General features: G+C 37.7%; 1 protein-coding gene and 1 long non-coding RNA gene across 2 annotated transcripts in view; one reads left to right on the forward strand and one right to left on the reverse strand.

Moving 5' to 3' along the window:
• The window catches only part of ABCA12 (ATP binding cassette subfamily A member 12), a 239,402-nt gene that overhangs the window by 70,825 nt on the left and 156,109 nt on the right, over nt 1-12,468 (forward strand). Inside the window, exon 3 of the mRNA XM_069075204.1 lies at nt 11,095-11,248. Within this exon, the coding sequence (XP_068931305.1) occupies nt 11,095-11,248 (154 nt within the window). The remainder of the gene's footprint in view (nt 1-11,094; nt 11,249-12,468) is intronic.
• LOC138151658 (uncharacterized) lies at nt 1,771-9,348 on the reverse strand. The gene is made up of 3 exons (XR_011165882.1): nt 8,771-9,348; nt 7,236-7,310; nt 1,771-3,663 (listed from the first exon to the last, which is right to left on the reverse strand). It is a non-coding gene; the product is annotated as an uncharacterized lncRNA (long non-coding RNA).

The raw sequence follows: 12,468 nt of genomic DNA on the forward strand, positions 1-12,468 counted from the left end.
TTCTCAATTCCTTCAACTAATTTTCATGGCATTATCTTGAAGCTATCTTGATTATCCTTCTCTGGACATTCTTCAACTTAACAATGTCTTTCCTAAAAGGCAATGAAATATCCAACAGTGTCAACACTACTATACGAGTCCTTGTCTCAACTTTGGGGCTGGGCCCATTTCTCAATCTTTGGGGCACCAATGCTAGGCTGTCTGAAAAAACTTGGTGCTGATTTTGGGGGCAAAGGATCTAGGTTTGAAACCCAGCTCAGTCAATTACTACCCATGTGACCTTGGGCAATTTACTCTACTCCTCTGGGCCAGTTTCCTCATCTAGATAATTAGGAAATTGAACCAAGTGACCTTTAACTATGACGTCATGATCACTAGGAAAACTACTAGCTATTTCCAAGGACTCAAGACATTTGTTTTTGTTAGGTATGTAGGAAGCTATGAGATGTCCTGGCATCCATATCTATCAGCCACAGTAGGAGTAAGAGATGGATGCTTTGGATGAAGGTGGAGAATCTGATTCCCTTCCTAGTCCCTACTGAATAACCAGAAACATGGTTACTTTACATAAATATCCAGCTGGCATATATTTAGTGATTTCCCTCTAAGGAACAGAATATATCTTGATGATTTGTTGTTTGGTCTGGTTTTTCTTTTTTTAAAACAGAGGAAATCTGCTTTCCCCTAGTTGCAATTTTATTGGGGCCCATTTTCCTCCTTCCCTTTGATTGAATATTGGAAGAGGAAAAAAAAAAACAGAGAAAAGGAAGCTTAGTGTAACCAGGCTATTTGCAATGGCTATAGCCTAGAGATTTTTAAAATAGTTGAGACTTTTAGGACCCATCCCCATCAGACAGGGCCAAATATCCCCAAGATGGTGCCTTGAGCAGACTGAGAATGAGAAAGTTTTGAACGTTTCATAGAGAGCTGATTAACATAATCCCCCATTACCTTTTCTATGGTTCTCTTAGGAATTGGTTGTTTGCCATACCTGTGTTACTATTCTGCCTTCTGAGCCTTGAGTCAAACAAATTTATTTAAGACATTAATAGATTAGTTCATGGTTATTTTAAAGGAGCCCACAGAAGGGCTTTTTAGCATACAGTAAGTATAAGAATGTATTCTGTCTCGGTATCTTTCCTTTAGATAGGAATAGAGCATCACTCTTGACCCTGAGTCAACTCAATTTTGCAGCCAACTTACTATGCATGTCTGGGGTCAAATAGATCAGTTCCAAAGAAACTGAAAAAAAAAATATGTTCCTGATCTGCACTGCCACATTCTCCCCATTTTCTCTCACAAATACACATGCCAAAAGGAACTTCCAGTGATTCAGCCCCCTGAGGCCTGCTCTGGCCCTGTCTATGCCAGTGCAGCCCACGCTGGCCTGTGCTCTGCTCCCAGGCCAATGTGATAGAACTTTCCTGTCAACTTTCCAGGCTGTCTTAGGCTGGAGATTTGTTTCACTCTGTCATTTTGTGGATTCTGTGGCTCTAGAATTTGTTGAGTCATTTTTTGCACGTATTTGGAGGGGTCTAGGGGAGAGCTCAAGCAAGTCCCTGCTTTTATTCTGCCATCTTGGCTCTGCCCCTCTCCCAGTTCAATACTTACTATGTGGCAAGCATTGTATTAGGCATTAGCAATTTGAAGACAAAACAAAAATATACTCCTTGTCTTCAAGGAGCTTACATTTGACCAAAAGGTTAATTTGATCAAAATTGAAGACTTTTCCCTAAGTGGAACAAGGCATTATCGTATTCCCTACATTTGGTCACCATTCCACACATGCACATATAGAGGGAGCAAGTGTTGGGAAACTAGGACCATCTGATCCATTGTTTTAAGGATTAGCTCCAGGGCTTCATCCCTACCATAAGCAAGGGAAGTCTATTTTTTTTATACTATGAAGCAAGACTTGCCTGCAAAGAGTTAGTTAGAATGTGTCATATCACCACACCCAGTGTACACACCAAAAATTGAAGGTCTAGAATACTTATGCAGGTGCTAATTAGGAATTACTAGGGAGAAAAATAGATAACACAGTACTTTTAAATATTCATTGGATACAGTCACACAGAAGGGACACTAAGAAGACCAGTCAACCCTTGGCCACTGAGTGATAAATAAGACAAATGATGAAATAAAGTATCTGATTAGCACTAATAATTCACATTTCTATTGGGCCTTGCTTCTTCAGAGTTCATAGTGTTTATTACGAGTATCATCTCATTAATCTTCATAATTTCCTATGAGATGGCAAGTGATATCATGCTTAATTTTATAGATGCAGAAATATAGACACAGGGAGGTCAAATGATTTGTCAGCGTCCTTTAGTGAATCAGCAGCAAAGTGAAAAGTAGTGGAAACTCGCAGCCAGTCTGTATTCTATGCACATGATGAAGCTGAAGCACAAATAGCAATTGCCAAGAACTGAATCTCCCTGCTTCCATTTCTGGCAGTGTGGTGTAGTAGTTAGTAGCAAGGGTGGTTGAAGGTCTTGCAGTCAAGAGAGACCTGAGCTCAGATCCTTCCTCTGATACTTACTGGTTCATGTGACCAAGGGCAAATGCCTTGGTTTTTCTTCTCTATAAGATGGCACTGTGTGTGCAGTATCCACTTCAGCAGCTTGTTTTGAAGATTTGATGAAATAATACAGGATGTCCCCAAAAATATCAGTGTACATTTAGTCTTACTATAAGACAGTAGCTAGTATAGACTAGTATGAGTAGCTAGGGAGTACAGTGGAGAGAATCTTAAATCAAGAATGCTCACCTTCCTGAGTTCAAATCTGGCCTCAGACACTTATTAGCAGTGTGGCCCTGGGCAAGTCACTTCACCCTATTGGGCTCAGTTTCCTCATTTGTATAAATGAGTAGGAGAAGGAAATGGCAAACCCCACTAGTATCTTTGCCAAGAAAACCCCACATGGAGTCACAAAGAGATTGACATGATCAAAATGACTGAACAACAACAAAAAGACTAGTAAAATATAGCTAGTAAAGCTTAAAATTGCACTGAAGTTTTTGGGACACCATATATATATACATTTATATTTATATATACATATATCTGTATAAGTGTAAACTATTATCATTGACAAAACAAAAAGTAAATGGCCCCAACCATTATGTGTTATACAGAACAGAATAATATTTGCTTTGAAAAGTTGAAGCATTTTAAAAATGTCACCAGTGAGAATACTCTAATCCTTCAAAGATTCATGACCACACCCAAAGCTTCTCCACCAATGTAACTGTCATGGTCATCCATGGACCATTGCCAGTCATCTTGACTTTGGTCTTGCCACTGGACTTTGATGACTCTGGAAGAAAGAGTGAGGCCCACCACTTTGTGCAACATTGCCTCACTTAAATTTAATTCATGGGGAAGTCAAAACACCCCAAGATGTCATTGGTCCTTTTAAAGAATGAAAGACCACCACCAGCAATAACAACAACAGGCCTTAAGTAGATACTCTTCATCAGTTTCTGTGACCAAAAAAGCACCTTTTGGCCAGTGATAGAGCTCCCATATATCAGTAGGTTGGGCCTTGAAAAGCCAGTTCAGGTCCATCCGTAAAACCTTGCCAATCTGGTAGGACCAATGAGGTTTGGGGCTTTACTGGAATAGCCCATAAGGATCCCTGGTCATATCCATACCACCTGCAAGGTATCAGTGGGAAACCAGTTTAGAAGTAGTGAAAAAAGGTTATTTTAATAAGAAAAGAGACTTTGTTTAACTGGAATAGTTATTGGGCTATGCATAGTATGAAATTGGAAGCAGTATGTCCCTAGAAGGCAGAAAACTGGGCTTCTAGTCACAGCTCTTCCATTAACTTTCTAGGTAACTTTGGACCAGTTATTTCTACTCTCCAAATTCACCCATAAAATAAAGGGTCCGGGCTAGATGACTTCTATAGATGACTTCTTCCCACTCTCAGTTTTTAAGGGTCTATGTATAATCATTTATTCTTTCAAGTTACCAACTATCAGCAAGTATTTGTGAGGGACTTCTTAGGTCCAGTCATAGTGGTAGACGCCAGGAATGTAAAAACAGGAATTAAAGGATTGTACCAACCAAACTTATAGCACCATTATTTCTGATGATAAGCAATATATCTCTACATATCCATATATGAGGTATAAAAATAAAATTTCATAAGTACCTTACAAAAAACAGCTTTATTGTCTTCTAGTGACTTTCCATACCCTGGATGAAAGTGATCCTTTCCCTCTCAACTTCTAACTTGTACTATATTTATTTGCATATATCCCTGGGCCCCAATTTCCTCCCCGGGAAAAATATGAAAGGTGGACTTGGTAAGTGACCTGTGAGGGCCCTTCCATTTCTAAATCCTGATCCTATTAACTCATACCACACGCTCTGCCAATAAATTCTAAGCTCTTTGAAAATAGGAACTGTGCTGTGTTTTCATCTCTGTATCACCGATGCTCAACATAATGTCTTATCCATAGTTAGTGTCCAGTAAATCTTTGTTGAATAGGAAAAAAAAATATGCATGGCATATAATTGCAATAAATCAATTATATATTAAATGTCAATAAACCAAAAATTTGTCAGGGCAGTGTCTAAATGAGGTGTCACAAATACAAAATGAATTTCTATTATGGAAATAATGCTAACATTCATGGCATCTTAGTTATATCTCCAGGTATTCTACTGATAGAAGCCATAATGGAATCTTTGAAATTGACTATTCCCAGAGACGAGAGAAGGCATTGGACAAAATCAACTAAGGGACATATCAACTAATCACGAATTAAAATGTGAGAGGAGTCAGGTCATATACATTTCTTGTATACTGATATGCAAGAGAGATAGACAAGAGGTTACAAGGAGTTGGTTTAGTTATTTAATATTATAATTAACTTTATCACTTCGGGAAAATTTCATTAAGACTAGGAAATATTAAAGTATGCAATACCTATAAGAAAAATAAAAAGCTATATTTAGGGTCCATATGCTAGGTAATGAAGTGAGACTATTTCTAGTTAATTTAGTAATTTTCTAAGCTATGCATGATTTTCATAAAGTGGTGTATTTTTCCCCTATATTTTCCCTCAATAGTTGCTTTGCTTTTTTAAAATGATGCTTGTTGCTATTATCTTTCTCAATTTATACTGTAATGCTCTGTAATAGTTATTTCCCATGCATTGCATGTAGGCCTGTCATTCAGTTCATCAAAACTAAATAATTATTCACAGAATTTATTTTTTTTTTACATCTTTCACATGCTTCCAAGTTCAATTTTTTAAAAAGAAAAATTGAATGCAAAAAGTCTGGAACTGGATGCATCATTTTTTTTTCCTTTTTCAGATTTTCTTTTTCATAATTGGTTATCCCTAGTTTAAGAAGACATCCCCTCCCACCATATATTCATCTAGGGAAAGTAAAAGCACTACTGATAGGTTTGGCCTGCTTTGTTCTAGTAAAACCAAAGAGAAAATACAGAGGAATTTCAACTCCAGCTTTCTTTATCTGTTATTGTTGCCAAAATCCTCAACCTAATGCTTCCTAAGCCCGTTGGCAGCAAATCAAAGTACATTTATTAATGACAGAGCTATGAGGTAGCCTGTGGGCAATGGAGTTCTTGGAGAATATCATCTCATTTGGGTGCACCAGATCTCATTGTTAAATTCATTTTAAGGGACTGGCAAGCCTTCAGCGTGATGGAACTATCTGATCATAGAAACGACCCTGTGTTAGAATTACTGTTGTTGTTCAATCATTTTTTAGTCATGTCCAACTCTTCATAACCCCATTTGGGGTTTTCTTGGCAAAGACACTAGAGTGATTTGCCATTTCCTTCTCTAGCTCATTTTTCAGATAAGGAAAGTGGGGCAAACAGGGTTATGTGACCTACTCAGGGCCACTCAGCTAGTGAGTATCTGAGGGTGGATTTTAACTCAAGAAGGTGAGTCTTCCTGACTCCGGGCTTGGCCCTCTATCCACTATGATTCACAATCAGTCCTCAACAATAATCACATAAGGGGTACAAGACAGTAAGGAAGTTCAACGGAACTCAATTAGCATATTGCCCTGTAATACCAGTTTGTACATACTGTAGATCTAGCCAATGCTGTTTTCTTTTTCATTAATTCCTGGAACTGTGGTGAATTCCTTTCTGAATTATGCAAATAGACAAATACTGTCAGAATCTGTTATAAAAGTTTCCACGTATCCTATCTTGATGGTGGATAGAAAGTCTCTGTCTAACTGAGTCTGAAGCTTAACTCTGCCTAGTTCAGTCTTTCATGCATTTAACAAGCATTTATTAAATATCTCCTCTGTTCCAGACACTGTACCTATAGCTATGGGAATTATCCTCATAGAGGTGATAATTAAATCCACAGCACAGATGAGATCAATGACAGACTCTTGGGAAACACCATGGGTTAGCCGGCATGACATGTATGAAGACACCAAAGAAGACAGAGAAGAAATAAGTGGATAGGAAAGAGGGAGGTGAGGAAGAGAGCTAGATAAAACAAAGGGGAATCTATAAGCATATACTGAGTTCAGAGGAGAAAGAGAAAAAGATTAGGAGGAAAAAAGAGCTAAGAGAGGAGGAACTAAAGAGACCATTGAGGTTAGTCCCCTAATCTTTGAGTTCTTCCTCTTCCTGGCTACCCCTCCCCATCCTATCTAGACTTAATCCTCCCCTCAGCCCTCCCAAGAAACCACCTTTAGTGTATTCTATTGCTTTTATCAGGTTGGACTAAGGCCTCTTTACTATCTCAGTATCCCAATCATCCCTTCTAAGGAAATATAGTCAATCTTAACTTTAAAAGGGCTAATGTTCCTAGAGAATGATAAGAAAGCCAAAAATGTGAATGTTGATACATTGAACCTATGGGAAATATGAGGCTGTCACTGCAACTACCAAAACTGTAATATTTTGCTAGAAATTGCTGAAAATACTTTTCTGTACACAATTCTTTATAATAAAACATTAATTCTGGTAATAGGTGCTTTTCATAACACAGTTTACCATGATATGACACATAAAATGCAGCACAGAAAATAAAATTGGTAATATGCAAAAATTTTTTCTACCTAGAAATTCCCTAGAATTCTGTGACCCTTTGTGCTAACATCTCAATTAAAAAACAACACTGATCTCAGACAATATTCACCTGAAATCTACAGTACCATAAATACTATATAGAAATAAAATTCTTAAAAATAAAACATTTTTAAACCTGAATCTTACCTTCCACTCTGTCAAATGATGGTATGAGGGCATCATACTCTTTACTGCTATAAATCTCTCTATCTTGTCCATCTTCTGCAAACCAAGAGGAGAGGTTGCTAGGACTTTAGTCACTACTGTAAGAAGATATCAAGACTCGTGAGGTCTTGATATTACCTTAGAGCCCAAAGGACTTAACACTATGCTTTGGGCATACAACTACAACACAAAACTTGAATTTTAAATTTAAGACAAACAATGAAAATATACACCAAATGTATGGAGAGGTCTTTACCCTAAAACAGTAGGGCCAACAAGACCAGGGAAGCACCTGGTAGAATGCCAACTATTCCACAAACTTGATCTTTTACTTATCATTTTTTTCCTTATTGCACAAAGCTGCAAATGTGTGTGGTTGCCAGTGTAAAGTGAAAATGCAAGTACTAATAAAATCAGGTGAGTTCTGTAAGTCATGAAAGTTAAACACACGAATGTTGAGTACTGATTATTCAACAATGTTTGTTGGTATCTCAATTATCTACCAATTATTTAAAATGTTTAAAGTGGTTGACCTTGAACTGAACCCTATTATCAATAAGAAGAACTGGTTTAGTTCAGATTCAGCAAAAAAAAAAATCTAATATTTCAGTTTAGTTTAATTTGCCATACATCAAATTTATACAGTTTGTTCAAGTCCATGGTTTATAGTTTGGTTTGGCTCAAGTCCTGAAATAATATTGAACTATATTGCCTGTTGTCCAGGAGGAAACTCTAGGAGCATGTGTAGGGATATTCTTTTCTCTTTCCTTCATTATATCACTTGGAAACTTAAAAGAGAAGTTTAGGATTTGAGGCCTATAGACATAAGAGATAACTTCTAGCCAGCACAGACTTAAGGCCAAAATCAGACATTTCTGAAAGTCTACACATGGTCTCACTATGTCAAAACCTTAGGAAAAAGCACCAGTGTGAGAAACTCCATTTTCCCTTTGGCTGAGGGAAATGTGAAGTGTTAATTCTGTTGTCAGGAATAGTTATGTGAGTGTGAATTTCACCTGTAAGATCACCAAGATTCATGACAGGTTTGGTACTCGTGAGTGGAGGAGTAAAGGTGATGGCTGGCATGATCACGAGTACTTTATGAGGGCACCTATAGTATCATGACCGAGCCCCAACACAGATTAGCTCTGAGAACATAGAATTTCCCTAATAACTTTGTGTACCTTTCTGAGTGAGGAGTACAGATTTTATAACTTGGATGGAGTCACTGGCCTTTGTTCCAGGGCGTAGTTTGGTAGAGTTTAATAAAAGAACTCAAAATATTGATTTAGCACATAAGTTTGGATTTCTGGAAAAGAGGCATACCTCTCCTTTCATATGTCAAAGAATATTTCAGGGCTACTTAATCACTTGGAGCAAGTACTTCTTAACACACTCCCTATTAATTGCCAGCGATGCCTGCCTGGACCTGCCACAAATGTACCTGTTGGTATGAAGGTCCCTGCCTTTTCCTTGGCTCTTCCCGTCGATGTTTTCCTTGACCTAATATTTCTTACCTGTCTTCTTGCTGTCACATGTTCCTCCTGGGCTTCCAGGCCCTTCTACAGGCATCTACTTTTCAGGGACCAAGTGGGGGTGCTGATGGTGGTTCTACTATACCTTCATTTTCCACCTGGAAAGCTAGAAGCAGGTGGGAAGGAAGCAGTGTGTATTAGAGGGTGGAGACACTATAGCTTTTCTTTTTTCTGTCCCTGGACCACACCCAAGGAGAGTGACACATTAAAAACCGAAGCCTTGTTACAGCTTTAGTAACCACTGCAGACAAAGCATTATAAAAACTATAAATATGTTGAACTTTTACCCATATAAAGTCTACTGTAGTAGAATTTTGTCATAAAGGGGAACAAGTGAGAGGGAGACCAGGAACTATTATCTTCTGGCCTATTGGAGAATTTTGTCACACAAGGAAATTATTTTTGGTCCACTGTGCCTTGGATTTAAATTGATTGTGAGTCAAGAATAAGTTTTGTGCCAAAATTGTTTGGGTGGAGCACTGGCCTTGATGGCATCAGGTGACAGTCATTGCCTAAGGTCATCAGGGAAAGGTCATTTGGGCATCTGGTCACATGGACTTGTTTCTGAGATTGAATTTTAAAACATTAATTCACATCGATATCATTCTTTAAAAAAAAAAAACAATTAATGAATTTACTTTTAGTTTACAACATTCAGTTCCACAAGCTTTTGAGTTCCAAATTTTCTCCCCCTCCCTCCCATGGAGGCATGCAATTCATATCATTCTTTATTTTTTCCCTCATGGTTTTTCTTTTTCCTCTTGATCTCTCCATATCTTGTTTCCCTTTCTTTTCCAATTTTCTTTTGCTATTACCTAAAGCAATTTTTATGTCCACATGCATTTCTGTTACTTCGATCAGATTTCCTTTTTTTCTTCTCTCTTCTGATATGTGACTCCCCACTTAGCTGCACAGTCTTCCCTTCTTCTAGTTTTTCTTTTTTCTTCAAAAATAAAAAAGGCTTCAGTAACACCTTCAGCAACACTCTCCACAACTCATCTCAAGATCCATAGCATTGTTCTAAGAATTTTGTAGAGTATTTGTTTGTTTTAATTTTCACTTTGCTCGTCAACCTGATGTTTCCCTCAATTCTGAAATCTGCTTTATTCAAACTTCGCTGTCATGGTGCCCTCCTACGTCTGTTTTCAAACAATTGTATAGAGACTTGCCAGGCATTACAGGCTAGGAAGTGTCTGAAGTTGGATTTGAATTCATGTCTTCTTGATTCCAGGCACTGAACTTTATCCAAAGCACTACCTAGATGCCTAGAAATGCCCCAATACTTGTATACATAAGAACAAGTAATCAAATAAAGTCAATTAACTAAAAGGAAACAATACTACAATAGCTAATCTGATTTCAGATGGGATGAAAGATTAGGGACTTTCCAAGCTGGGAGGGGGAAGAGTGAATAGGTGCAATTTCCTGAATTCTGAAACAAGGCATTCCACTCCTCCCAAGTGCTTGTAAACAATCAAAAGAACTTGGAAACAAGAACTGATTATCATTGAGAGCTAGTTTTCAGATAAGGCATATGGGTTGCTTGAAGTATGTAATTGTGAGAAAACTTGAATCAATCTTTGGATCTGACCAGGTTTTTGGTAAGCATAACCTAGATCTTTGGTTAAGGGTCTCTAAGCAGCAGGTAAAAGTGATCCAGTTCCCCAGCCACGCAGGGCTAGGTTCAAACAATACAATTCCTACAGTTGACAATTCCTCAGGGCTAGGTTCAAACAATACAATTCCTACAGTTGACAATTCCTCACCAGACAGAGACTGGACTAGATTCATAATTTAGAGAAAGGGAACAGAGCTACCTCTAGAACTATGGCATGAGATGGAGTAGGTATGGTTTACTCAGTTCCCATAATTAACCATTTGCCATTCTAATCCCATCAATTCCCTGAATTTCCTCAAAGAGCAGACAAAATCAGGAATAATTAAAATGTAACAGTACACCCATAAACCTATGTCACATTTCCCCACAAATGGAGAGTGCCTAAGAGGGAAAGTGGATTCTAGTTAACTATCTCAAGATTATATGGTAGAGGTGAAAAATACTTTCCTATCATCAGAAAGAATGGCTACATTTTAAAAATCAGATAACTCAAAGACCCCTCCATCTCCTTGTCTTTAGTGGAAGTCTTTATGTGAAAGGAAGTACAACTGGGTAGAACAGGTTTATCCTACCTGCAGAAAGAAATTTTTTGGGAAAATTTTTGTATTGCTTTTACTTTTCAGAGCATATTCTCATGCCAGATAAAATAGTAAAACTATTTTTAAATATACTATGAATTTGTTTTCAGGTTATCTTGCACCTCGAAACCTTCCAAGCACTGGATTCTTCCCATTTCTGCAAACCCTACTCTGTGATACAGACAGCAAATGCAAGGATACTCCCTATGGACCACAAGATCTACTCCGCAGGAAAGGAATTGATAGCACCCTTTTTAGAGAAAGGTAAGGACATTTTTTAAGCACGTCAGCTACTTGGAGTCATAGGTATTAGAGTCTTATTCCACTATTTCATTTCTATAATTATAAGACAAGTTTGATTCTCTACATATCAACATTTTTTATCAGAGCTTGCCATTTCCTCATTAGGAGTAATACTTCCAGGCCTACGAGAGTTTCTTTTTTAATTACCAAAACATTTTTTGGTGGTAGATGTTTGTAACATGGTGAAATTAGTCAGATCTTACAGTCTTACCTGGACTTCTTTGAATGAAACAATGAATCTCAACAGTAAAAATTACCTATTAAAAATCTTTGCTGCTATAGTCTCTGAATTTTCTGGCTGATAACGAACATATTTTCTTCATAGCAATGGTTAATAATTCTTTTTTACTTAACTTTTTACTATTTTTCTTCTTTGAGAAGTCTATGCTACATTGTAGAGGATAAGTAATACACCCTACAGATTTCTGGTCCATCTAGAAGTCTTTATTTTCTAAGAACTGATTAGGCTATTTTGCTGTAGTAGTTTGCCAATTCTTAGGGTCATTTAAAATTTTTGAATACACTTTGGTCTTTGCTGTTAAAGGTATTATTTCATTGTGGGCTTAAACAAGCCTTGCAATGTTTAACCTTTATATTGACAGCTGCTGCAATATCTCTAACAGTCATTGAAGTATGTTTTATAAGAGCTACAAGTTTTATCTGTTTCCCTGGAGGGTTGTTGTTGTTTAGTCATTTTCAGTTGTGTCTGACTCTTTGTGATTCCTTCTGGGGCTTTCTTGACAAAGATATTGGAGTGGTTTGTCATTTCTTTCTCCAACTTATTTTAGAGATAAGTAGGCAAACAAGTGGTTTGCCGAAGGTCACATAGCTAGTAAGTGTTTGAGGTCAGATTTGTACTCAGATCTTCCTGACTCCAGGCTCTATCCACAGCCTTACCTAACTGCCCCTTCCCTGAAGTAATACTCCTTAAAAACCAGAGTTGGGAGCAGCTAGGTGGCAAAGTAAGTAAAGCGCCAGCCCTGGAGTCAAGAGGACCAGAGTTCAGTTCCGGCCTCATACACTTACACACACACACACACACACACACACACACACACACACACACACAAAGTAGCCATGTGACCTTGGGCAAGTTATTTAACCCCAATTGCCTTCCAAAAGGCAAAAAAACCCAAAAAACCCAAAGAGTTAAAAACAACAAAAGAAAGCAATGAAACTTG

The sequence above is a fragment of the Petaurus breviceps genome, unplaced genomic scaffold (genome assembly GCF_028583685.1).
Source record: "Petaurus breviceps papuanus isolate PSGF00001 unplaced genomic scaffold, PetGlider_PUasm1.0 90903, whole genome shotgun sequence".
Taxonomy (NCBI): domain Eukaryota; kingdom Metazoa; phylum Chordata; class Mammalia; order Diprotodontia; family Petauridae; genus Petaurus; species Petaurus breviceps.